Source organism: Heterodontus francisci, chromosome 3 (genome assembly GCF_036365525.1).
Source record: "Heterodontus francisci isolate sHetFra1 chromosome 3, sHetFra1.hap1, whole genome shotgun sequence".
In the NCBI taxonomy this organism is placed as follows: Eukaryota; Metazoa; Chordata; class Chondrichthyes; order Heterodontiformes; family Heterodontidae; genus Heterodontus; species Heterodontus francisci.
Window position 1 is genome coordinate 214,383,085 of NC_090373.1, and position 27,847 is coordinate 214,410,931.

A 27,847-nucleotide genomic window follows, 5' to 3' on the forward strand; every position below is an offset into this window, starting at 1 on the left:
GTAACCACTGAGTAATATCTCAGTCACCACACAGTAATATCTGAGTAACCCCTCAGTAATATCTGGGAGTGACCACTCCGTAATATAGAACATAGAACATAGAACACTACAGCGCAGTACAGGCCCTTCAGCCCTCGATGTTGCGCCGACCTGTGAAACCATCTGACCTACACTATTCCATTTTCATCCATATGTCAATCCAATGACCACTTAAATGCCCTTAAAGTTGGCGAGTCTACTACTGTTGCAGGCAGGGCGTTCCACGCCCCTACTACTCTCTGTGTAAAGAAACTACCTCTGACATCTGTCCTATATCTATCACCCCTCAACTTAAAGCTATGTCCCCTCGTGTTTGCCATCACCATCCAAGGAAAAAGGCTCTCACTATCCACCCTGTCCAGCCCTCTTATTATCTTATATCTGAGTGACCACTCCGTAATATCTCAAAGTGACCACTCCATAATATCTCAGAGTGACCACTCCATAATATCTCGGAGTAACCCCTCAGTAATATCTCAGAATGACCACTCAGTAATATATGTGAGTAACCCCTCAGTAATATCTGGGAGTGACCGCTCAGTAATATCTCAGAGATACTGCTCAGTAATATCTGGGAGGAACCCCTCAGTAATATCTCAGAGTAACCCCACAGTAATATCTGGGAGTGACCGCTCAATAATATCTGGGAGTGACCGCTCAGTAATATCTGGGAGAGACGACTCAGTAATATCTCAGAGTGACCACTCAGTAATATCTCAGAGTGACCGCTCAGTAATATCTGGGAGTGACCGCTCAGTAATATCTGGGAGTAACCACTCAGTAATATCTCAGAGTGACCACTCAGTAATATCTCAGAGTGACCGCTCAGTAATATCTGGGAGTAACCACTCAGTCATATCTCAGAGTAACCGCTCAGTAATATCTGAGAGTCACCACTCCGTAATATCTGAGTGACCACTCCGTAATATCTCAGAGTGACTACTCAGTAATATCTCAGAGTGACCGCTCAGTAATATATGGGAGTAACCCCTCAGTAATATCTGGGAGTGAGCGCTCAGTAATATCTCAGAGATACTGCTCAGTAATATCTGGGAGGAACCCCTCAGTAATATCTCAGAGTAACCCCACAGTAATATCTGGGAGTGACCGCTCAATAATATCTGGGAGTGACCGCTCAGTAATATCTGGGAGAGACGACTCAGTAATATCTGGGAGTGACCGCTCAGTAATATCTGGGAGTGACCGCTCAGTAATATCTCGGAGTGACCGCTCAGTAATATCTCGGCGTGACCGCTCAGTAATATCGGGAGTGACCACTCAGTAATATCTGGGAGTAACCACTCAGTAATATCTGGGAGTAACCCTTCAGTAATATCTGGGAGTGACCACTCAGTAATATCTCAGAGTGACCGCTCAGTAATATCTGGGAGTGACCGCTCTGTAATATCTCGGCGTGACCGCTCAGTAATACCGGGGAGTGACCGCTCAGTAATATCTCGGAGTGACCGCTCAGTAATATCTCGGCGTGACCGCTCAGTAATATCGGGAGTGACCACTCAGTAATATCTGGGAGTGACCACTCAGTAATATCTGGGAGTAACCCTTCAGTAATATCTGGGAGTGACCACTCAGTAATATCTCAGAGTGACCGCTCAGTAATATCTGGGAGTGACCGCTCTGTAATATCTCGGCGTGACCGCTCAGTAATACCGGGGAGTGACCGCTCAGTAATATCTCGGAGTGACCGCTCAGTAATATCTCGGCGTGACCGCTCAGTAATATCGGGAGTGACCACTCAGTAATATCTGGGAGTGACCACTCAGTAATATCTGGGAGTAACCCTTCAGTAATATCTGGGAGTGACCCCTCAGTAATATCTCAGAGTGACCGCTCAGTAATATCTGGGAGTGACCACTCAGTAATATCTGGGAGTGACCGCTCTGTAATATCTGGGAGTGACCCCTCAGTAATACCTCAGAGTGACCGCTCAGTAATATCTCACAGTGACCCCTCAGTACGATCTGGAAATGACCATTTCAGGGCCGGACCCTCCCACTACGATGATGAATGGATGGTCCCTTGGACACTTACCTGTCAGGTTGAAGAGGCAGCTGTCTGAGCCCACCTCATTGGACAGGATGCACTGGTATGTCCCGTACTTGTTGGCGGTCAGTCTGTCAATTTGCCACTCGGAGAAGAGCTGTGGGTCAGTGGGAGGTATTTCTAAGGGAGTTCCACCGAATGTCCACACCACTGAAGTCACTCTCAGGGGATTCCCGCTGACCAGTTTGCAGCTCAGAGTGACCGATCGACCTAATCTCTGACGGACATCCTCAAACCGAGGCTCCACTGTCGGGGGATCTGGCACAGAGGGAGACAACAGTTAAAGATTGACAAGTGTCTGTCTCTCTGTATCTCTCATTGTCCCTCTCCCTTCTGCCTCTCCCTCCTCCCTCTTCCTCCCTCCTCCTCTCCCTCACCATCTGTCACTCCCACCCCATCACTCCTTTGGAATGCATGTCTCAAAGATTGGTAGAAATGGGTTTTGATTTGTGAGGCACTGACAGCAGTACTGGGGAAAGAGGGAGATGCACTGTTGAGATGGCCTTCACTCGAACCGTGTTGGGACCAGTGTCCTGGTGAATCATACAACTAGCCTGAGGGGCCGAGTGGCCTACTCATGCTCCGAATTCGTGTGTTCATATATTTATATAACTAGGGAAGTAGATAGGACTTTAAACTAAATAGTTTGGCGGGGGAAAGGGTTCGCGTGAGGAGAAATTTGGAAAGTTAATAAGGAAGGACAAGGTAGGGGAAGCAATGTGGACAGATAGAACCAGAGTGTGACAGGAAGGGACAGAGCATACAAACAGAATCACACAATTGTTACAGCACAGAAGGAGGCCATTCGGCCCATCGTGTCTGCACTGGCTCTCCGAAAGAGTGGTATTGTCACTGGACTAGTAACCCAGAGACCCAGGGTATTTCTCTGGGGACATGGGTTCAAATCCCACCACAACAGAAGGTGGAATTTGAATTTAATTAATAAATCTGGAATTAAAAGCTAGTCTAATGATGGCCATGAAACCATTGTCGATTGTTGTAAAAACCCATCTGGTTCACTAATGTCCTTTAGAGAAGGAAATCTGCTGTCCTTACCTGGTCTGGCCTACATGTGACTCCAGACCCACAGCAATGTGGTTAACTCTTACATGCCCTCTGAAATGGCCGAGCAAGCCACTCAGTTGTACCTAACCGCTAAGAAGTCAATAAAAAGGAATGAAACCGGACGGACCACCCGGCATCAACCTCGGCACCGGAAACGACAACGGCAAACCCAGCCCTGTCGACCCTGCAAAGTCCTCCTTACTAACATCTGGGGGCTTGTGTCAAAGTTGGGAGAGCTGTCCCACAGACTAGTCAAGCAACAGCCTGACATAGTCATACTCACGGAATCATACCTTACAGACAATGTCCCAGACACTGCCATCACCATCCCCGGGTATGTCCTGTCCCACCGGCAGGACAGACCCAGCAGAGGTGGTGGCACAGTGGTATACAGTAGGGAGGGAGTTGCCCTGGGAGTCCTCAACATCAACTCCGGACCCCATGAAGTCTCATGGCATCAGGTCAAACATGGACAAGGAAACCTCCTACTGATTACCACCTACCGCCCTCCCTCAGCTGATGACTCAGTACTCCTCCATGTTGAACAGCACTTGGAGGAAGCACTGAGGGTGGCAAGGACACAAAATGTACTCTGGGTGGGGGACTTCAATGTCCATCACCAAGAGTGGCTCGGTAGCACCTCTACTGACCGAGCTGGCCGAGTCCTAAAGGACATATCTGCTAGACTGGGTCTGCGGCAGGTGGTGGGGGAACCAACACGAGGGGAAAACATACTTGACCTCGTCCTCACCAATCTGCCTGCCGCAGATGCATCTGTACATGACTGTATTGGTAGGAGTGACCACCGCACAGTCCTTGTGGAGATGAAGTCCCCTCTTCACATTGAGGATACCGTCCATCGTGTTGTGTGGCACTATCACCGTGCTAAATGGGATAGATTTCGAACAGATCTAGCAATGCCGAACTGGGCATCCATGAGGCGCTGTGGGCCATCAGCAGCAGCAGAATTGTACTGAACCACAATCTGTAACCTCATGGCCCGGCATATCCCCCACTCTACCATTACCATCAAGCCAGGAGACCAACCCTGGTTCAATGAAGAGTGCAGGAGGGCATGCCAGGAGCAGCACCAGGCATATCTCAAAATGAGGTGTCAACCTGGTGAAGCTACAACCCAGGACTACTTGCATGCCAAACTGCGTAAGCAGCATGCGATAGACAGAGCTAAGCGATCCCAGAACCAACGGATCAGATCTAAGCTCTGCAGTCCTGCCACATCCAGCCGTGAATGGTGGTGGACAATTAAACAACGAACTGGAGGAGGTGGCTCCACAAATATCTCCATCCTCAATGATGGGGGAGCCCAGCACATCAGTGCGAAAAATAAGGCTCAAACATTTGCAACAATCTTCAGCCAGAAGTGCCGAGTTGATGATCCATCTCAGCCTCCTCCTGAAGTCCCCAGCATCACAGATGCCAGACTTCAGTCAATTCAATTCACTCCGCATGACATCAAGAAATGACTGAAGGCACTGGATACTGCAAAGGTTATGGGCCCTGACAATATTCCGGCAATAGTACTGAAGACCTGTGCTCCAGAACTTGCTGCACCCCTAGCCAAGCTGTTCCAGTACAGCTACAACACTGGCATCTACCCTGCAATGTGGAAAATTGCCCAGGTATGTCCTGTACACAAAAAACAGGACAAGTCCAACCCGGCCAATTACCGCCCCATCAGTCTACTCTCAATCATCAGTAAAGTGATGGAAGGTGTCATCAGCAGTGCCATCAAGTATCACTTGCTTAGCAATAACCTGCTCAGTGACGCTCAGTTTGGGTTCCGCCAGGGCCACTCAGCTCCTGACCTCATTACAGCCTTGATTCAAACATGGACAAAAGAGCTGAACTCAAGAGGTGAGGTGAGAGTGACTGCCCTTGACATCAAGGCAGCATTTGACCGAGTATGGTATCAAGGAGCCCTAGCAAAACTGAGGTCAATGGGAATCAGGGGGAAAACTCACCACTGGTTGGAGTCATACCGAGCACAAAGGAAGATGGTTGTGGTTGTTGGAGGTCAATCATCTGAGCTCCAGGACATCACTGCAGGAGTTCCTCAGGGTAGTGTCCTAGGCCCAACCATCGTCAGCTACTTCATCAATGACCTTCCTTCAATTATAAGGTCAGAAGTGGGGATGTTCGCTGATGATTGCACAATGTTCAGCACCATTCACAACTCCTCAGATACTGAAGCAGTCCGTGTAGAAATGCAGCAAGACCTGGACAATATCCAGGCTTGGGCTGATAAGTGGCAAGTAACATTCGCGCCACACAAGTGCCAGGCAATGACCATCTCCAACAAGAGAGAATCTAACCATCTCCCCTTGACATTCAATAGCATTACCATCACTGAATCCCCCACGATCAACATCCTAGGGGTTACCATTGACCAGAAACTGAACTGGAGTAGCCATATAAATACCGTGGCGACAAGAGCAGGTCAGAGGCTAGGAATCCTGAGGCGAGGAACTCACCTCCTGACTCCCCAAAGCCTGTCCACCATCTACAAGGCACAAGTCAGGAGTGTGATGGAATACTCTCCACTTGCCTGGATGGATGCAGCTCCAACAACACTCAACAAGCTCGACACCATCCAGGACAAAACAGCCCGCTTGATTGACACCCCATCTACAAACATTCACTCCCTCCACCACCGACACACAGTGACAGCAGTGTGTACCATCTACAAGATGCACTGCAGCAATGCACCAAGGATCCTTAGACAGCACCTTCCAAACCCGCGACCTTTACCAACTAGAAGGACAAGGACAGCAGATGCATGGGAACACCACCACCTGCAAGTTCCCGTCCAAGTCACACACCATCCTGACTTGGAACTATATCACCGTTCCTTCACTGTCACTGGGTCAAAATCCTGGAACTCCCTTCCTAACAGCACTGTGGGTGTACCCACCCCACATGGACTGCAGTGGTTCAAGAAGGCAGCTCACCACCACCTTCTCAAGGGCAATTAGGGATGGGCAATAAATGCTGGCCTGGCCAGTGACGCCCACATCTCATGAATGACTAAAAAAAAATTCTATATTAATGACTTGGATGAAGTGACAGAGAGTAATGTATTTAAGTTTGCAGATGATACAAAGCTCGGTGGGAAAGTAAGCTGTGGGGAGGATACAAAGAGGCTGCAAAGAGATATAGACAGTCTGAGTGAGTGGGCAACAAGATGGCAGATGGTGTATAATGTAGGGAAGTGTGAAGTTATTTGCTTTTGTGGTAAGAATAGAAAAGCAGAATATTTGTTATAAGGTGTGTAACCTGTGGGTGTGATGTGCAAAGAGGCTTGAGTGTGCTTGTACAAGAAATGCAGAAAGTTTACATGCAGTTACAACATGCAATTAGGAAGGCAAATAGAATGTTGACCTTTATTGCAAGGAGATTGGAGGACAGGAATAAAGATGTCTTGCTCCAATTGTACAGGGTTTTGGTGAGACCACACCTGGAGTACTGTGTACAGTTTTACACTCCCATTTAAGAAAGGTTACAAAGGTGCCTCTGTTTTGTTAAATAAATTTTTTGAGGTGTCATTTTTGAAAAATTGAAGAAATGTTAAACTTTGAGGTTTTCAATGGGGGTCATGTAAAGGCCACTTAACTTTGAAAAACAGTCCCTGAAAATGTTTTTTAAAAGGGGTACTGAGAGGCTCTGTGAGGAAAACAAGGCCTTCCGGGAAACCACCTGACTTACAGCTCAATAAACAACAGAGAACTTTGGACACCTGGAGAAGTTGTTTTCAAAGAAGTGACAGGTCAAGATTAACTGAGGTCAAAAGGTTGACCTCCTGTTGTCAGTTTTGCTTTTGAATTGTTTTGAATTAAAGTTGAACTGTATAAAAAGGGAGAGAATTTCCAAGGAGGGAAGAGAATTCCCAAGGAAGGAGAGAAGAACACAACCCAGTTCAGCTTTCCAGCACCTCTCTAAAAGACCCTGAGAAGTCTACTTTGTCAACTCGTCTCATCTCCTGTCTTTGAAGAAAAGCCTGCTAAATTAATTCTCAACACCACCTGAAAAGAACTGTTCTAAAGATCCCAGTGACCCGTCTATGTGTACTCAGAGGCCAGACTGTATGCCAGTTTTGGAACACAACATATCTCATCTGCTGTTACTTCAAGAATGAGCAAGTATTCAACCCAAATATTGTCCTGTCTGTAACAGAACTCGAAACAAAAATCCCTTTTATTTTTCTGGTTAACCAGTGTATGTGCGAGTGTGAGGGGCTAAGTTAAAAAGGGAACTTTAATGTTTCAATCTTTGTGTTTAATCTTTAACTCATTACTGGTTAAGACTTGGTTTATAATAAACTGATAATTTTGTTGTTTATTAACGAAACCTGGTTGATGTGTTTTATTCTGGGATAAAAATAGAGTCTATGATTGACCGTATCGGTCAGTGGAAAGAAATGTAAATATATGTTGTGATCTGTGGAGAAGTGGAACTTGAATAAACAGTGCACTCCTCCCACCTCGATTGTAACAGAAAGGACGTACTTGCATTGGAGGTGGTACAATGAAGGTTCATTAAATTGGTCCCTGGGATGGGTCCTATGATAGGCTGAGTAAATTGGACTAATATTCTCTGCAGTTTAGAAGAATGAGGGGCGATCTCATTGAGACATACACGATTCGGAAAGGGCTGGATAGTGTAGACACAGAGATTGTTTCCGCTGGTCAGGGAATCTAAAACACAGAGACACAATCTCAGGATAAGGGGACAATTATTTAGGACTGAGATGAGGAGAAATTAGTACACTCAAGGGTTGTGAATCTTTGCAATTCTCGACCCTAGAGGGTTGTGGATTCTCCATCATTGAATATATTTAAGACCGGATAGATAGATTTTTTTGTCTCACAGGGAATCACGGGATATGGGGAGTGGGCAGGAAAGTGGAATTGAAGCCCAAGATCAGCCATGATCGTATTGAATGGCGGAGCAGGCTCGATGGGCCGAATGGTCTACTCCTATTTCTTGTATTCTTGTGTTTTTGGTTATTATATTAGCATGGATGAGGATTGGCTAACTAACAGGAAACGGAGTCAGGATAAATGGGTCATTTTCAGGTTGGCAAACTGTAACTAGTGGAGTGCCACAGGAATCAGTGCTGAGGCCTCAACTATTTACAATCTATATCAATGACTGGGATGAAGGGACTGAGTGTATTGTAGACAAATTTGCTGATGATACAAAGATAGGTCGGAAAGCAAGTTGTGAGGAGGACACAAAATGTCTACAAAGAGATATAGACAGGTTAAGAGAGTGGGGAAAAATTTGGCAGATGGAGTAGAATGTGGGAAAATGTGAGGTTGTCCACTTTGGCAGGAAGAATAGAAAAGCAGATTATTATTTAAATGGAGAGAGACTGCAGAATGCTGCGGGACAGAGGGATCTGGGTGTCCTCGTACATCAATCACAAAATGTCAGCATGCAGGTACAGCAAGTAATTAGGAAGGCAAATGAAATATTGGCCTTTATTTCAAGTGGAATGGATTATTAAAGTAGGGAAGTCTTGTTCCAACTGTACAGGGTGTTGGTGAGACCACACCTAGAGTACTGTGTACAGTTTTAGTCTCCTTATTTAAGGAAGGATATAATTGCATTGGAAGCAGATCAGAGAAGGTTCACTGGGCTGATTCCTGGGATGAAGGGTTTGTTTTATGAGGAAAGGTTGAGCAGGTTGGGTCTTTACTCATTGGAGTTTAGAAGAATGAGAGGTGATCTTATTGAAACATATAAGATTCTGAGGAGACTTGACAGAGTAAATACTGAGAGGATGTTTCCCCTCGTGGGGGAGTCTAGAACTGGGGGGCACAGTTTCAGAATAAGGGGTCTCCCATTTAAGACAGAGATGAGGAGGAATTTCTTCTCTCAGAGGGAAGTTAATCTTTGGAATTCTCTTCCCCAGAGAGTAGTGGAGGCTGGGTCACTGAATATATTCAAGGCCGAGTTAGACAGAGTTTTGATCTACAAGGGAGTGAGGGGTTCTGGGGGACAGACAGGAAAGTGGAGCTGAGACCACAATCAGATCAGCCATGATCCAGTTGAGGGGCCTCCTATTGCTTACGTTCTAATGTTCTCTCCCTGTCTCTTTCCCTGTCTCTCCCTCCATCTCTCCCTGTGTCACTCCTTCTCTCCCGACCCCACCCCCCCCACCCCCGACTCTCTCACCCTCCATATCTCCCCATCTCTTCCCTCCTCCATCTCTCGCCCCTCACTCAGTCTCTTGGCACTCTCTCCTCCGCCGTCTCTTTACTCACACAGTACGTTGAGCTGAACAGTCCCCTCTCTCGTTTTGATGTTTAGTCCATTGTATTGTCCAGTGTGACACCGATATGCTCCACTCATCTCCCGCGTGACATTCTCCATGCGCAGTGTTCCATCGAAACTCTCCAGTTCCTGTTCTCCCGTCGGGAGACGCTGCTCCCTGTCCTGTCGTGACCACAGCACCACGGGCTTGGGCTTCCCACTCACCACGCACTGTAACTCTGCCACAGCACCCTCAACAACCTGCACCACATCACTGACTACTTCGATCGTGGGGGGAACTGCAGAGAGAGAATGAGAGAGAGAGAGAGAGAACGAGAGGGAACAAGAGAGTGAGAAAGAGAGAGACCAGAGAGAGAGCAAGAGATAGAGAGTGAGAGAGAGTGAGGGAGAGAGAGCAAAACAGAGAGAGAGATCGACAGAGAGAGAGAGATAGAGAGTGAGAGAGAGTGAGGGAGAGAGAGCAAAACAGAGAGAGAGATAGAGAGTGAGAGAGAGATAGAGAGTGAGAGAGAGTGAGGGAGAGAGAGCAAAACAGAGAGAGAGATCGACAGAGAGAGAGAGATAGAGAGTGAGAGAGACAGAGAGATAGAGAGCAAGAGAGAGAGAGAGATAGAAACAGAGAGAGAGAGACAGAGAGCAAGATATATATAGAGGGCAAGAGGGAGATAGAGAGACAGAGAGAGAGATAGAGAGATAGAAAGAGAGAGATAGAGAGAGAAAGCGAGAGAGAGCGCGATAGCAAGACAGAGAGAAACAGAGAGACAGAGAGAGAGAGAGAGAGAGCGACACAGAGAGAAAGAGAGACAGAGAGAGAGACAGAGAGACAGAGACAGAGTGAGAGATAGACAGAGAGAGAGAGAGACAGACAGAGAGACAGAGACAGAGTGCGAGATAGACAGAGAGAGAGAGAGACAGAGAGAGAGAGAGAGAGCGACAGAGAGAGAGAGAGAGACAGAGACAGAGAGAGAGAGAGACAGAGAGAGAGAGAGACAGACACAGAGTGAGAGATAGACAGACAGAGAGAGACAGACAGAGAGACAGAGACAGAGTGAGAGATAGACAGAGAGAGAGAGAGAGAGAGAGACAGAGACAGAGAGTCAGACAGAGAGACAGAGAGACAGAGAGAGAGAGAGACAGACAGACAGAGAGTCAGAGACAGAGTGAGAGATAGACAGAGAGAGAGAGAGAGAGAGAGAGACAGAGAGTCAGACAGAGAGACAGAGAGACAGAGAGAGAGAGACAGAGAGTCAGACAGAGAGACAGAGAGACAGAGAGGGAGAGAGAGACAGAGAGACAGAGAGACAGAGACAGAGTGAGAGATAGAAAGAGAGAGAGAGAGAGACAGAGAGAGAGAGACAGAGAGTCAGACAGAGAGACAGAGAGAGAGAGACAGAGAGACAGAGACAGAGAGTCAGACAGAGACACAGAGACAGAGTGAGAGATAGACAGAGAGAGAGAGAGAAGAGACAGAGAGAGAGAGAGAGAGAGATAGAGACAGAGAGTCAGACAGAGAGAGAGAGAGACAGAGAGAGAGAGAGAGAGAGAGACAGAGAGTCAGACAGAGAGACAGAGAGACAGAGACAGAGTGAGAGATAGACACAGAGAGAGGGAGAGAGACAGAAAGCGAGAGAGAGAGTGAGACAGAGAGAGAGAGAGACAGAGGTAAAGACAGGGTGAGAGACAGAGAGACAGACAGAGAGAAAGAGACAGAGTGAGTGATAGACAGAGAGAGAGAGAGAGAGAGACAGAGGTAAAGACAGAGAGACAGAGACAGAGAGAGAGAGGTAGAGACAGAATGAGAGACAGAGAGACAGAGAGAGTCCGATGGAGAATGAGATAGAGAGAGATATAGAGAGAGAGAGAGAGACGGAGAGAGTGATATTAAATATTAGACACAAAGGAGCTGATTGACTTGAATAATGTTCTGGTGACAGGCCAGCAGTTTACAGATAGGTGTGGAGCTGGAGACCCAGAAACGCAGGTACCCCTGTGTCCGGCCCTTGTCTCCCAATACCGTCTCCCACCTCCGACCTCCGTCTCCCACCCCCGACCTCTGACTGCCATCCCCGACCTCCGTATCCCATCCCCGACCTCCGTATCCCACTCCCGACCTCTGTCTCCCACCTCCAACCTCAGTCTCCCACCCCCGTCTCCCACCTCCGACCTCCGTCTCCCATCCCCGACCTCCGTCTCCCACCTCCGACCTCTGTCTCCCAACTCCGACCCCTGTCTCCCATCCCCGAACTCCCTCTCCCACCTCCGACCTCTGTCTCGCACCTCCGACCTCTGTCTCCCACCTCCGACCTCAGTCTCCCATCCCCGACCTCCGTCTCCCACCTCCGACCTCCGTCTCCCACCTCCGACCTCCGTCTCCCACCTCCGACCTCTGTCTCCCACCCCCGTCACCCATCCCCGACCTCCGTCTCCCACCTCCGACCTCTGTCTCCCACCTCCGACCTCTGTCTCCCACCCACGACCTCTGTCTCCCACCTCCGACCTCCGTCTCCCACCCCCGACCTCTGACTGCCATCCCCGACCTCCGTATCCCATCCCCGACCTCCGTATCCCACTCCCGACCTCTGTCTCCCACCTCCAACCTCAGTCTCCCACCCCCGTCTCCCACCTCCGACCTCCGTCTCCCATCCCCGACCTCCGTCTCCCACCTCCGACCTCTGTCTCCCACCTCCGACCCCTGTCTCCCATCCCCGAACTCCCTCTCCCACCTCCGACCTCTGTCTCGCACCTCCGACCTCTGTCTCCCACCTCCGACCTCAGTCTCCCATCCCCGACCTCCGTCTCCCACCTCCGACCTCCGTCTCCCACCTCCGACCTCCGTCTCCCACCTCCGACCTCTGTCTCCCACCCCCGTCACCCATCCCCGACCTCCGTCTCCCACCTCCGACCTCTGTCTCCCACCTCCGACCTCTGTCTCCCACCCACGACCTCTGTCTCCCACCTCCGACCTCTGTCTCCCTCCCCCGTCTCCCATCCCCGACCTCCGTCTCCCACCTCCGACATCCGACTCCCACCCCCGACCTCTGTCTCCCATCCCCGACCTCAGTCTCCCACCTCCGACCTCTGTCCCCCACCCCCGACATCCGTCTCCCACCCCCGACCTCTGTCTCCCACCTCTGACCTCTGTCTCCCACCCCCGTCTCCCACCTCCGACCTCCGTCTCCCACCCCCGACCTTCGACTCCCACCCCCGACCTTTATCTCCCACCTCCGACCTCCGTCTCCCATCCCCGACCTCCGTCTCCCACCTCCGACCTCCGTCTCCCACCTCCGACCTCTGTCTCCCACCCCCGTCTCCCACCTCCGACCTCCGTCTCCCACCCCCGACCTTCGACTCCCACCCCCGACCTTTGTCTCCCACCTCCGACCTCTGTCTCCCACCCCCGACCTCCGGCTCCCACCCCCGACCTCCGTCTCCCACCTCCGACCTCTGTCTCCCGCCCCCGTCTCCCACCTCCGACCTCCGTCTTCCACCTCCGACCTCCGTCTCCCATCCCCGACCTCCGTCTCCCACCCCAACCTCTGTCTCCCACCCCTGTCTCCCACATCCGACCTCCGTCTCCCACCTCCGACCTTCGTCTCCCATCCCCGACCTCCGTCTCCCACCTCCGACCTCCGTCTCCCACCTCCGACCTCTGTCTCCCACCCCCGTCTCCCACCTCCGACCTCCGTCTCCCACCCCCGACCTTCGACTCCCACCCCCGACCTTTGTCTCCCACCTCCGACCTCTGTCTCCCACCCCCGACCTCCGGCTCCCACCCCCGACCTCCGTCTCCCACCTCCGACCTCTGTCTCCCGCCCCCGTCTCCCACCTCCGACCTCCGTCTTCCACCTCCGACCTCCGTCTCCCATCCCCGACCTCCGTCTCCCACCCCCAACCTCTGTCTCCCACCCCTGTCTCCCACATCCGACCTCCGTCTCCCACCTCCGACCTTCGTCTCCCATCCCCGACCTCCGTTTCCCACCTCCGACCTCTGTCTCCCAACCCTGTCTCCCACCTCTGACCTCTGTCTCCCACCCCCGACCTCTGTCTCCCACCTCCGACCTCTGTCTCCCACCCCCGACCTCTGTCTCCCACCTCCGACCTCTGTCTCCCACCCCCGTCTCCCATCCCCGACCTCTGTCTCCCACCTCCGACCTCTGTCTCCCTCCCCTGTCTCCCACCTCCGACCTCTGTCTCCCACCCCCGACCTCTGTCTCCCACCCCCGATCTCTGTCTCCCACCTCCGACCTCTGTCTCCCACCCCTGTCTCCCACCTCCGACCTCTGTCTCCCACCCCCGACCTCCGTCTCCACCCCCGACCTCCGTCTCCCACCCCAGACCTCCGTCTCCCACTTCCGACCTCTGTCTCCCACCCCCGTCTCCCACCTCCGACCTCCGTCTCCCACCTCCGACCTCCGTCTCCCACCTCCAACCTCTGACTCCCATCCCCGACCTCCGTCTCCCACCTCCGACCTCTGTCTCACACCTCCGACCTCCGTCTCCCATCCCCGACCTCCGTCTCCCACCTCCGACCTCTGTCTCCGACCCCTGTCCCCCACCCACGACCTCCGTCTCCCACCTCCGACCTCCGTCTCCCACCTCCGACCTCCGTCTCCCATCCCCGACCTCCGTCTCCCACCTCCGTCCTCCGTCTCCCACCTCCGACCTCCGTCTCCCACCCCCGACCTCCGTCTCCCACCCCCGACCTCCGTCTCCCACCTCCGACCTCTGTCTCCCACCCCCATCTCACACCTCCGTCCTCCGTCTCCCACCTCCGAACTCCGTCTCCCACCTCCGACCTCCGTCTCCCATCCCCGACCTCCGTCTCCCACCCCCGACCTCCGTGTCCCACCCCCGACCACTGTCTCCCACCTCCGACCTCTGTCTCCCACCCCAGTCTCCCACCCCCGACCTCCGTCTCCCACCCCCGACCTCTGTCTCCCACCCCCGTCTCCCATCCCCGACCTCTGTCTCCCACCTCCGACCTCTGTCTTCCACCCCCGTCTCCCATCTCCGACCACCGTCTCCCACCTCCGACCTCTGTCTCCCACCTCCGACCTCTGTCTCCCATCCCCGAACTCCGTCTCCCACCTCCGACCTCTGTCTCGCACCTCCGACCTCTGTCTCCCACCTCCGACCTCAGTCTCCCATCTCCGACCTCAGTCTCCCATCCCCGACCTCCGTCTCCCACCTCCGACATCTGTCTCCCACCTCGGACCTCCGTCTCCCACCTCCGACCTCTGTCTCCCACCCCCGACCTATGTCTCCCACCCCCGTCTCCAATCCCCGACCTCTGTCTCCCACCTCCGACCTCTGTCTCCCACCCCCGTCTCCCATCCCAAACCTTCGTCTCCCACCTCCGACCTCTGTCTCCCACCTCCGACCTCTGTATCCCATCCCCGACATCCGTCTCCCACATCCGACATCTGTCTCCCACCCCCGTCTCCCATCCCCGACCTCTGTCTCCCACCTCCGACCTCTGTCTCCCACCCCCGTCTCCCATCCCCGACCTCAATCTCCCACCTCCGACCTCTGTCTCCCACCTCCGACCTCTGTCTCCCAACCCCGACCTCAGTCTCCCAACCCCGACCTCTGTCTCCCACCTCCGACATCTGTCTCCCACCCCCGTCTCCCATCCCCGACCTCTGTCTCCCACCTCCGACCTCTGTCTCCCACCCCCGTCTCCCATCCCCGACCTCCGTCTCCCACCTCCGACCTCTGTCTCCCACCCACGACCTCTGTCTCCCACCTCCGACCTCTGTCTCCCTCCCCCGTCTCCCATCCCCGACCTCCGACTCCCACCCCCGACCTCTGTCTCACACCTCCGACCTCTGTCTCCCATCCCCGACCTCCGTCTCCCACCTCCGAACTCTGGCCCCACCCCCGACATCCGTCTCCCACCCCCGACATCCGTCTCCCACCCCCGACCTCTGTCTCCCACCTCTCACCTCTATCTCCCACCACCGTCTCCCACCTCCGACCTCCGTCTCCCATCCCCGACCTCCGTCTCCCACCTCCGACCTCTGTCTCCCACCCCCGTCTCCCACCTCCGACCTCCGTCTCCCACACCTGACCTTCGACTCCCACCCCCGACCTCTGTCTCCCACCTCCGACCTCTGTCTCCCATCCCCGACCTCCGTCTCCCACCTCCGACCTCCGTCTCCCACCCCCGACCTCCATCTCCCACCTCCGACCTCTGTCTCCCGCCCCCTTCTCCCACCTCCGATCTCCGTCTCCCACCTCCGACCTCCGTCTCCCATCCCCGACCTCCGTCTCCCACCCCCGACCTCTGTCTCCCACCCCTGTCTCCCACATCCGACCTCCGTCTCCCACCTCCGACCTTCGTCTCCCATCCCCGACCTCCGTTTCCCACCTCCGACCTCAGTCTCCCACCCCTGTCTCCCACCTCCGACCTCTGTCTCCCACCCCCGACCTCTGTCTCCCACCTCCGACCTCTGTCTCCCACCCCCGTCTCCCATCCCCGACCTCCGTCTCCAACCTCCGACCTCTGACTCCCACCCCCGACCTCTGTCTCCCACCTCCGACATCTGTCTCCCATCCCCGACCTCTGTATCCCATCCCCGACATCCGTCTCCCACTTCCGACATCTGTCTCCCACCCCCGTCTCCCATCCCCGACCTCTGTCTCCCACCTCCGACCTCTGTCTCCCACCCCCGTCTCCCATCCCCGACCTCAATCTCCCACCTCCGACCTCTGTCTCCCACCTCCGACCTCTGTCTCCCAACCCCGACCTCTGTCTCCCACCTCCGACATCTGTCTCCCACCCCCGTCTCCCATCCCCGACCTCTGTCTCCCACCTCCGACCTCTGTCTCCCACCCCCGTCTCCCATCCCCGACCTCCGTCTCCCACCTCCGACCTCCGTCTCCCACCTCCGACCTATGTCTCCCACCCACGACCTCTGTCTCCCACCTCCGACCTCTGTCTCCCTCCCCCGTCTCCCATCCCCGACCTCCGTCTCCCACCTCCGACCTCCGACTCCCACCCCCGACCTCTGTCTCCCACCTCCGACCTCTGTCTCCCATCCCCGACCTCCGTCTCCCACCTCCGACCTCTGTCCCCCACCCCCGACATCCGTCTCCCACCCCGACCTCTGTCTCCCACCCCGACCTCTGTCTCCCACCTCTGACCTCTGTCTCCCACCCCCGTCTCCCACCTCCGACCTCCGTCTCCCATCCCCGACCTACGACTCCCACCTCCGACCTCCGTCTCCCACCTCCGACCTCTGTCTCCCACCCCCGTCTCCCACCTCCGACCTCCGTCTCCCACCCCCGACCTTCGACTCCCACCCCCGACCTCTGTCTCCCACCTCCGACCTCTGTCTCCCATCCCCGACTTCCGTCTCCCACCTCCGACCTCCGTCTCCCACCCCCGACCTCCGTCTCCCACCTCCGAACTCCGTCTCCCGCCCCCGTCTCCCACCTCCGACCTCCGTCTCCCACCTCCGACCTCCGTCTCCCATCCCCGACCTCCGACTCCCACCCCAGACCTCCGTATCCCACCCCCGACCTCCGTCTCCCACCCCCGACCTTCGACTCCCACCCCCGACCTCTGTCTCCCACCCCCGACCTTCGACTCCCACCCCCGACCTCCGTCTCCCACCCCCGACCTTCGACTCCCACCCCCGACCTCTGTCTCCCACCTCCGACCTCTGTCTCCCATCCCCGACCTCCGTCTCCCACCTCCGACCTCCGTCTCCCATCCCGGACCTCCGTCTCCCACCTCCGACCTCAGTCTCCCACCTCCGACCTCTGTCTACCACCCCCGACCTCCGTCTCCCACCCCCGACCTCCGTCTCCCACCCCCGACCTCCGTCTCCCACCTCCGACCTCTGTCTCCCACCCCCGTCTCCCACCTCCGACCTCCGTCTCCCACCTCCGACCTCCGTCTCCCACCTCCAACATCTGACTCCCATCCCCGACCTCCGTCTCCCACCTCCGACCTCTGTCTCCCACCTCCGACCTCCGTCTCTCATCCCCGACCTCCGTCTCCCACCTCCGACCTCTGTCTCCGACCCCTGTCCCCCACCCACGACCTCCGTCTCCCACCTCCGACCTCCGTCTCCCACCTCCGACCTCCGTCTCCCATCCCCGACCTCCGTCTCCCACCTCCGTCCTCCGTCTCCCACCTCCGACCTCCGTCTCCCACACCCGACCTCCGTCTCCCACCACCGACCTCCGTCTCCCACCTCCGACCTCTGTCTCCCACCCCCATCTCACACCTCCGAACTCCGTCTCCCACCTCCGACCTCCATCTCCCATCTCCGACCTCCGTCTCCCACCCCCGACCTCCGTCTCCGAACCCCGACCTCAGTCTCCCAACCCCGACCTCTGTCTCCCACCTCCGACCTCTGTCTCCCACCCCAGTCTCCCACCCCCGACCTCCGTCTCCCACCCCCGACCTCTGCCTCCCACCCCCGTCTCCCATCCCCGACCTCTGTCTCCCACCTCCGACCTCTGTCTCCCACCTCCGACCTCTGTCTTCCACCCCCGTCTCCCATCTCCGACCACCGTCTCCCACCTCCGACCTTTGTCTCCCACCTCCGACCTCTGTCTCCCATCCCCGAACTCCGTCTCCCACCTCCGACCTCTGTCTCGCACCTCCGACCTCTGTCTCCCACCTCCGACCTCAGTCTCCCATCCCCGACCTCCGTCTCCCACCTCCGACCTCCGTCTCCCATCCCTGACCTCCGTCACCCACCTCCGACATCTGTCTCCCACCTCGGACCTCCGTCTCCCACCTCCGACCTCCGTCTCCCACCTCCGACCTCTGTCTCCCACCCCCGACCTATGTCTCCCACCCCCGTCTCCAATCCCCGACCTCTGTCTCCCACCTCCGACCTCTGTCTCCCACCCCCGTCTCCCATCCCAAACCTTCGTCTCCCACCTCCGACCTCTGTCTCCCACCTCCGACCTCTGTATCCCATCCCCGACATCCGTCTCCCACCTCCGACATCTGCCTCCCACCCCCGTCTCCCATCCCCGACCTCTGTCTCCCACCTCCGACCTCTGTCTCCCACCCCCGTCTCCCATCCCCGACCTCAATCTCCCACCTCCGACCTCTGTCTCCCACCTCCGACCTCTGTCTCCCAACCCCGACCTCTGTCTCCCAACCCCGACCTCTGTCTCCCAACCCCGACCTCTGTCTCCCACCTCCGACATCTGTCTCCCACCCCCGTCTCCCATCCCCGACCTCTGTCTCCCACCTACGACCTCTGTCTCCCACCCCCGTCTCCCATCCCCGACCTCCATCTCCCACCTCCGACCTCTGTCTCCCACCTCCGACCTCTGTCTCCCACCCACGACCTCTGTCTCCCACCTCCGACCTCTGTCTCCCTCCCCCGTCTCCCATCCCCGACCTCCGTCTCCCACCTCCGACCTCCGACTCCCACCCCCGACCTCTGTCTCACACCTCCGACCTCTGTCTCCCATCCCCGACCTCCGTCTCCCACCTCCGACCTCTGTCTCCCACCTCTGACCTCTGTCTCCCACCCCCGTCTCCCACCTCCGACCTCCGTCTCCCATCCCCGACCTCCGTCTCCCACCTCCGACCTCCGTCTCCCACCTCCGACCTCTGTCTCCCACCCCCGTCTCCCACCTCCGACCTCCGTCTCCCACCCCCGACCTTCGACTCCCACCCCCGACCTCTGTCTCCCACCTCCGACCTCTGTCTCCCATCCCCGACCTCCGTCTCCCACTTCCGACCTCCGTCTCCTACCCCCGACCTCCGTCTCCCACCTCCGACCTCTGTCTCCCGCCCCCGTCTCCCATTTCCGACCGCCGTCTCCCACCTCCGACCTCCGTCTCCCATCCCCGACCTCCGTCTCCCACCCCCGACCTCTGTCTCCCAACCCTGTCTCCCACATCCGACCTCCGTCTCCCACCTCCGACCTTCGTCTCCCATCCCCGAACTCCGTTTCCCACCTCCGACCTCAGTCTCCCACCCCTGTCTCCCACCTCCGACCTCTGTCTCCCACCCCCGACCTCTGTCTCCCACCTCCGACCTCTGTCTCCCACCCCCGTCTCCCATCCCCGACATCCGTGTCCCACCTCCGACCTCTGACTCCCACCCCCGACCTCTGTCTCCCACCTCCGACATCTGTCTCCCATCCCCGACCTCCGTCTACCACCTCCGACCTCTGTCCCCCACCCCCGAACTCCGTCTCCCACCCGCGTCTCCAATCCCCGACCTCTGTCTCCCACCTCCGACCTCTGTCTCCCACCCCCGTCTCCCATCCCCGACCTTCGTCTCCCACCTCCGACCTCTGTCTCCCACCTCCGACATCTGAATCCCATCCCCGACATCCGTCTCCCACTTCCGACATCTGTCTCCCACCCCCGTCTCCCATCCCCGACATCTGTCTCCCACCTCCGACCTCTGTCTCCCACCCCCGTCTCCCATCCACGACCTCAATCTCCCACCTCCGACCTCTGTCTCCCACCTCCGACCTCTGTCTCCCAACCCCGACCTCTGTCTCCCAACCCCGACCTCTGTCTCCCACCTCCGACATCTGTCTCCCACCCCCGTCTCCCATCCCCGACCTCTGTCTCCCACCTCCGACCTCTGTCTCCCACCTCCGTCTCCCATCCCCGACCTCCGTCTCCCACCTCCGACCTCTGTCTCCCACCTCCGACCTCTGTCTCCCACCCACGACCTCTGTCTCCCACCTCCGACCTCTGTCTCCCTCCCCCGTCTCCCATCCCCGACCTCTGTCTCCCACCTCCGACCTCTGTCTCCCACCCCCGTCTCCCATCCCCGACCTCTGTCTCCCACCTCCGACCTCTGTCTCCCACCTCCGTCTCCCATCCCCGACCTCCGTCTCCCATCCCCGACCTCCGTCTCCCACCTCCGACCTCCGACTCCCACCCCCGACCTCTGTCTCCCACCTCCGACCTCTGTCTCCCATCCCCGACCTCCGTCTCCCACCTCCGACCTCTGACTCCCACCCCCGACCTCTGTCTCCCTCCTCCGACATCTGTCTCCCATCCCCGACCTCCGTCTCCCACCTCCGACCTCTGTCCCCCACCCCCGAACTCCGTCTCCCACCCGCGTCTCCAATCCCCGACCTCTGTCTCCCACCCCCGACCTCTGTCTCCCACCCCCGTCTCCCATCCCCGACCTTCGTCTCCCACCTCCGACCTCTGTCTCCCACCTCCGACCTCTGTATCCCATCCCCGACATCCGTCTCCCACTCCCGACATCTGTCTCCCACCCCCGTCTCCCATCCCCGACCTCTGTCTCCCACCTCCGACCTCTGTCTCCCACCCCCGTCTCCCATCCCCGTCCTCAATCTCCCACCTCCGACCTCTGTCTCCCACCTCCGACCTCTGTCTCCCAACCCCGACCTCTGTCTCCCAACCCCGACCTCTGTCTCCCACCTCCGACATCTGTCTCCCACCCCCGTCTCCCATCCCCGACCTCTGTCTCCCACCTCCGACCTCTGTCTCCCACCCCCGTCTCCCATCCCCGACCTCCGTCTCCCACCTCCGACCTCTGTCTCTCACCTCCGACCTCTGTCTCCCACCCACGACCTCTGTCTCCCACCTCCGACCTCTGTCTCCCTCCCCCGTCTCCCATCCCCGACCTCCGTCTCCCACCTCCGACCTCCGACTCCCATCCCCGACCTCTGTCTCCCACCTCCGACCTCTGTCTCCCATCCCCGACCTCCGTCTCCCACCTCCGACCTCTGTCCCCCACCCCCGACATCCGTCTCCCACCCCCGACCTCTGTCTCCCACCTCTGACCTCTGTCTCCCACCCCCGTCTCCCACCTCCGACCTCCGTCTCCCATCCCCGACCTACGACTCCCACCGCCGACCTCCGTCTCCCACCTCCGACCTCTGTCTCCCACCCCCGTCTCCCACCTCCGACCTACGTCTCCCACCTCCGACCTCTGTCTCCCACCTCCGACCTCTGTCTCCCACCCACGACCTCTGTCTCCCACCTCCGACCTCTGTCTCCCTCCCCCGTCTCCCATCCCCGACCTCCGTCTCCCACCTCCGACCTCCGACTCCCACCCCCGACCTCTGTCTCACACCTCCGACCTCTGTCTCCCATCCCCGACCTCCGTCTCCCACCTCCGACCTCTGTCCCCCACCCCCGACATCCGTCTCCCACCCCCGACATCCGTCTCCCACCCCCGACCTCTGTCTCCCACCTCTGACCTCTGTCTCCCACCCCCGTCTCCCACCTCCGACCTCCGTCTCCCATCCCCGACCTCCGTCTCCCACCTCCGACCTCCGTCTCCCACCTCCGACCTCTGTCTCCCACCCCCGTCTCCCACCTCCGACCTCCCTCTCCCACCCCCGACCTTCGACTCCCACCCCCGACCTCTGTCTCCCACCTCCGACCTCTGTCTCCCATCCCCGACCTCCGTCTCCCACTTCCGACCTCCGTCTCCTACCCCCGACCTCCGTCTCCCACCTCCGACCTCTGTCTCCCGCCCCCGTCTCCCATTTCCGACCGCCGTCTCCCACCTCCGACCTCCGTCTCCCATCCCCGACCTCCGTCTCCCACCCCCGACCTCTGTCTCCCAACCCTGTCTCCCACATCCGACCTCCGTCTCCCACCTCCGACCTTCGTCTCCCATCCCCGAACTCCGTTTCCCACCTCCGACCTCAGTCTCCCACCCCTGTCTCCCACCTCCGACCTCTGTCTCCCACCCCCGACCTCTGTCTCCCACCTCCGACCTCTGTCTCCCACCCCCTTCTCCCATCCCCGACATCCGTGTCCCACCTCCGACCTCTGACTCCCACCCCCGACCTCTGTCTCCCACCTCCGACATCTGTCTCCCATCCCCGACCTCCGTCTACCACCTCCGACCTCTGTCCCCCACCCCCGAACTCCGTCTCCCACCCGCGTCTCCAATCCCCGACCTCTGTCTCCCACCTCCGACCTCTGTCTCCCACCCCCGTCTCCCATCCCCGACCTTCGTCTCCCACCTCCGACCTCTGTCTCCCACCTCCGACATCTGTATCCCATCCCCGACATCCGTCTCCCACTTCCGACATCTGTCTCCCACCCCCGTCTCCCATCCCCGACATCTGTCTCCCACCTCCGACCTCTGTCTCCCACCCCCGTCTCCCATCCACGACCTCAATCTCCCACCTCCGACCTCTGTCTCCCACCTCCGACCTCTGTCTCCCAACCCCGACCTCTATCTCCCAACCCCGACCTCTGTCTCCCACCTCCGACATCTGTCTCCCACCCCCGTCTCCCATCCCCGACCTCTGTCTCCCACCTCCGACCTCTGTCTCCCACCTCCGTCTCCCATCCCCGACCTCCGTCTCCCACCTCCGACCTCTGTCTCCCACCTCCGACCTCTGTCTCCCACCCACGACCTCTGTCTCCCACCTCCGACCTCTGTCTCCCTCCCCCGTCTCCCATCCCCGACCTCTGTCTCCCACCACCGACCTCTGTCTCCCACCCCCGTCTCCCATCCCCGACCTCTGTCTCCCACCTCCGACCTCTGTCTCCCACCTCCGTCTCCCATCCCCGACCTCCGTCTCCCATCCCCGACCTCCGTCTCCCACCTCCGACCTCCGACTCCCACCCCCGACCTCTGTCTCCCACCTCCGACCTCTGTCTCCCATCCCCGACCTCCGTCTCCCACCTCCGACCTCTGACTCCCACCCCCGACCTCTGTCTCCCACCTCCGACATCTGTCTCCCATCCCCGACCTCCGTCTCCCACCTCCGACCTCTGTCCCCCACCCCCGAACTCCGTCTCCCACCCGCGTCTCCAATCCCCGACCTCTGTCTCCCACCTCCGACCTCTGTCTCCCACCCCCGTCTCCCATCCCCGACCTTCGTCTCCCACCTCCGACCTCTGTCTCCCACCTCCGACCTCTGTATCCCATCCCCGACATCCGTCTCCCACTCCCGACATCTGTCTCCCACCCCCGTCTCCCATCCCCGACCTCTGTCTCCCACCTCCGACCTCTGTCTCCCACCCCCGTCTCCCATCCCCGTCCTCAATCTCCCACCTCCGACCTCTGTCTCCCACCTCCGACCTCTGTCTCCCAACCCCGACCTCTGTCTCCCACCTCCGACATCTGTCTCCCACCCCCGTCTCCCATCCCCGACCTCTGTCTCCCACCTCCGACCTCTGTCTCCCACCCCCGTCTCCCATCCCCGACCTCCGTCTCCCACCTCCGACCTCTGTCTCTCACCTCCGACCTCTGTCTCCCACCCACGACCTCTGTCTCCCACCTCCGACCTCTGTCTCCCTCCCCCGTCTCCCATCCCCGACCTCCGTCTCCCACCTCCGACCTCCGACTCCCATCCCCGACCTCTGTCTCCCACCTCCGACCTCTGTCTCCCATCCCCGACCTCCGTCTCCCACCTCCGACCTCTGTCCCCCACCCCCGACATCCGTCTCCCACCCCCGACCTCTGTCTCCCACCTCTGACCTCTGTCTCCCACCCCCGTCTCCCACCTCCGACCTCCGTCTCCCATCCCCGACCTACGACTCCCACCGCCGACCTCCGTCTCCCACCTCCGACCTCTGTCTCCCACCCCCGTCTCCCACCTCCGACCTCCGTCTCCCACCCCCGACCTTCGACTCCCACCCCCGACCTCTGTCTCCCACCTCCGACCTCTGTCTCCCATCCCCGACTTCCGTCTCCCACCTCCGACCTCCGTCTCCCACCCCCGACCTCCGTCTCCCACCTCCGAACTCTGTCTCCCGCCCCCGTCTCCCACCGCCGACCTCCGTCTCCCACCTCCGACCTCCGTCTCCCATCCCCGACCACCGACTCCCACCCCCGACCTCTGTCTCCCACCCCTGTCTCCCACATCCGACCTCCGTCTCCCAACTCCGACCTTCGTATCCCATCCCCGACCTCCGTCTCCCACCTCCGACCTCTGTCTCCCACCCCTGTCTCCCACCTCCGACCTCCGTCTCCCACCCCCGACCTCCGTCTCCCACCTCCGAACTCTGTCTCCCGCCCCCGTCTCCCACCGCCGACCTCCGTCTCCCACCTCCGACCTCCGTCTCCCATCCCCGACCACCGACTCCCACCCCCGACCTCTGTCTCCCACCCCTGTCTCCCACATCCGACCTCCGTCTCCCAACTCCGACCTTCGTATCCCATCCCCGACCTCCGTCTCCCACCTCCGACCTCTGTCTCCCACCCCTGTCTCCCACCTCCGACCTCTGTCTCCCACCCCCGTCTCCCATCCCCGACCTCCGTCTCCCACCTCCGACCTCTGTCCCCCACCCCCGAACTCCGTCTCCCACCCCCGACCTCTGTCTCCCACCTCTGACCTCTGTCTCCCACCCCCGTCTCCCACCTCCGACCTCCGTCTCCCATCCCCGACATCCGTCTCCCACCTCCGACCTCTGTCTCCCACCCCCGTCTCCCACCTCCGACCTCCGTCTCCCACACCCGAAGTCCGACTCCCTCCCCCGACCTCAGTCTCCCATCTCCGACCTCCGTCTCCCACCTCCGACCTCCGTCTCCCACCCCCGACCTCCGTCTCCCACCCCCGACCTCTGTCTCCCACCTCCGACCTCCGAATCCCACCTCCCACCTCTGTCTCCCATCCCCGCACTCCGTCACCCACCCCCGACCTCTGTCTCCCACCTCCGACCTCTGTCTCCCACCCCCGTCTCCCACCCCCGAGCTCCGTCTCTCACCTCCGACCTCCGTCTCCCACCTCCGACCTCAGTCTCCCATCCCCGAACTCCGTCTCCCCCCTCCGACCTCCGTCTCCCACCTCCGAACTCCGTCTCCCACCCACGACCTCCGTCTCCCACCCACGACTTCCGTCTCCCACCTCCGACCTCCGTCTCCCATCCCCGAACTCCGTCACCCACCCCGACCTCCGTCTCCCACCTCCGACCTCAGTCTCCCATCCCCGAACTCCGTTTCCCCCCTCCGACCTCCGTCTCCCACCTGCGAACTCCGTCTCCCACCCACGACCTCCGTCTCCCACCCACGACCTCCGTCTCCCACCTCCGACCTCCGTCTCCCATCCCCGAACTCCGTCACCCACCCCCGATCTCAGTCTCCCACCTCCAACCTCTGTCTCCCACCCCCGTCTCCCATCCCCGACCTCCGTCTCCCACCCACGACCTCCGACTCCCACACCCGACCTCTGTCTCCAACCTCCGACCTCAGTCTCCCATCCCCGACCTCCGTCTCCCACCTCCGACCTCTGTCTCCCACCCCCGACCTCCGTCACCCACCCCCGACCTCTGTCTCCCACCTCCGACCTCTGTCTCCCACCCCCGTCTCCCACCTCCGACCTCCGCCTCCCATACCCGACCTCCGTCTCCCACCTCCGACCTCCGTCTCCCACCCCCGACCTCAGTCTCCCACCTCCGACCTCTGTCTCCCACCCCTGTCTCCCACCTCCGACCTCCGTTTCCCACCTCCGACCTCCGTCTCCCACCTCCGACCTCCGTCTCCCACCTCCAACCTCCGTCTCCCATCCCCGACCTCCGTCTCCCACCCCCGACCTCCATCTCCCACCTCCGACCTCTGTCTCCCACCCCTGTCCCCAACCCACGACCTCCGTCTACCACCTCCGACCTCCGTCTCCCACCTCCGACCTCTGTTTCCCATCCCCGACCTCCGTCTCCCACCTCCGACCTCTGTCTCCCACCCCCGTCTCCCACCTCCGACCTCCGTCTCCCACCCCCGACCTCCGTCTCCCACCCCCGGCCTCTGTCTCCCACCTCCGACCTCCGAATCCCACCTACCACCTCTGACTCCCATCCCCGAACTCCGTCACCCACACCCGACCTCTGTCACCCACCTCCGACCTCTGTCTCCCACCCCGTCTCCCACCCCCGACCTCCGTCTCCCACCTCCGACCTCCGTCTCCCACCTCCGACCTCAGCCTCCCATCCCCGACCTCCGTCTCCCACCTCCGACCTCCGTCTCCCACCGTCGACCTCCGTCTCGCACAGCCGACCTCCGTCTCCCACCCCCGACCTCCGTCTCCCACCTCCGACCTCCGTCTCCCACCGTCGACCTCCGTCTCGCACCGCCGACCTCCGTATCCCACCCCCGACCTCCGTCTCCCACCCCCGACCTCCGTCTCCCACCTCCGACCTCCGTCTCCCACCTCCGACCTCCGTCTCCCATCCCCGACCTCCGTCTCCCTCCCCCGACCTCCGTCTCCCACCCCCGACCTCCGCCTCCCTTCCCCAACCTCCGCCTCCCATCCCCGAACTCCGTCACCCACCCCCGATCTCAGTCTCCCACCTCCAACCTCTGTCTCCCACCCCCGTCTCCCATCCCCGACCTCCGTCTCCCACCCACGACCTCCGACTCCCACACCCGACCTCTGTCTCCAACCTCCGACCTCAGTCTCCCATCCCCGACCTCCGTCTCCCACCTCCGACCTCTGTCTCCCACCCCCGACCTCCGTCACCCACCCCCGACCTCTGTCTCCCACCTCCGACCTCTGTCTCCCACCCCCGTCTCCCACCTCCGACCTCCGCCTCCCATACCCGACCTCCGTCTCCCACCTCCGACCTCCGTCTCCCACCCCCGACCTCAGTCTCCCACCTCCGACCTCTGTCTCCCACCCCTGTCTCCCACCTCCGACCTCCGTTTCCCACCTCCGACCTCCGTCTCCCACCTCCGACCTCCGTCTCCCACCTCCAACCTCCGTCTCCCATCCCCGACCTCCGTCTCCCACCCCCGACCTCCATCTCCCACCTCCGACCTCTGTCTCCCACCCCTGTCCCCAACCCACGACCTCCGTCTACCACCTCCGACCTCCGTCTCCCACCTCCGACCTCTGTTTCCCATCCCCGACCTCCGTCTCCCACCTCCGACCTCTGTCTCCCACCCCCGTCTCCCACCTCCGACCTCCGTCTCCCACCCCCGACCTCCGTCTCCCACCCCCGACCTCTGTCTCCCACCTCCGACCTCCGAATCCCACCTACCACCTCTGACTCCCATCCCCGAACTCCGTCACCCACACCCGACCTCTGTCACCCACCTCCGACCTCTGTCTCCCACCCCGTCTCCCACCCCCGACCTCCGTCTCCCACCTCCGACCTCCGTCTCCCACCTCCGACCTCAGCCTCCCATCCCCGACCTCCGTCTCCCACCTCCGACCTCCGTCTCCCACCGTCGACCTCCGTCTCGCACAGCCGACCTCCGTCTCCCACCCCCGACCTCCGTCTCCCACCCCCGACCTCCGTCTCCCACCTCCGACCTCCGTCTCCCACCTCCGACCTCAGCCTCGCATCCCCGACCTCCGTCTCCCACCTCCGACCTCCGTCTCCCACCGTCGACCTCCGTCTCGCACCGCCGACCTCCGTAACCCACCCCCGACCTCCGTCTCCCACCCCCGACCTCCGTCTCCCACCTCCGACCTCCGTCTCCCACCTCCGACCTCCGTCT

At 59.2% G+C, this 27,847-nt stretch overlaps 1 protein-coding gene across 1 annotated transcript in view; it reads right to left on the bottom strand.

Moving 5' to 3' along the window:
• Window positions 1–27,847, bottom strand: part of LOC137367185 (MAM domain-containing glycosylphosphatidylinositol anchor protein 2-like) — a 1,446,177-nt gene that overhangs the window by 1,243,535 nt on the left and 174,795 nt on the right. Inside the window, exons 2-3 of the mRNA XM_068028622.1 lie at window positions 9,456–9,743; window positions 2,092–2,361 (exon numbers count right to left, since the gene is read on the bottom strand). Coding sequence (XP_067884723.1) covers window positions 2,092–2,361; window positions 9,456–9,743 — 558 coding nt within the window. The remainder of the gene's footprint in view (window positions 1–2,091; window positions 2,362–9,455; window positions 9,744–27,847) is intronic.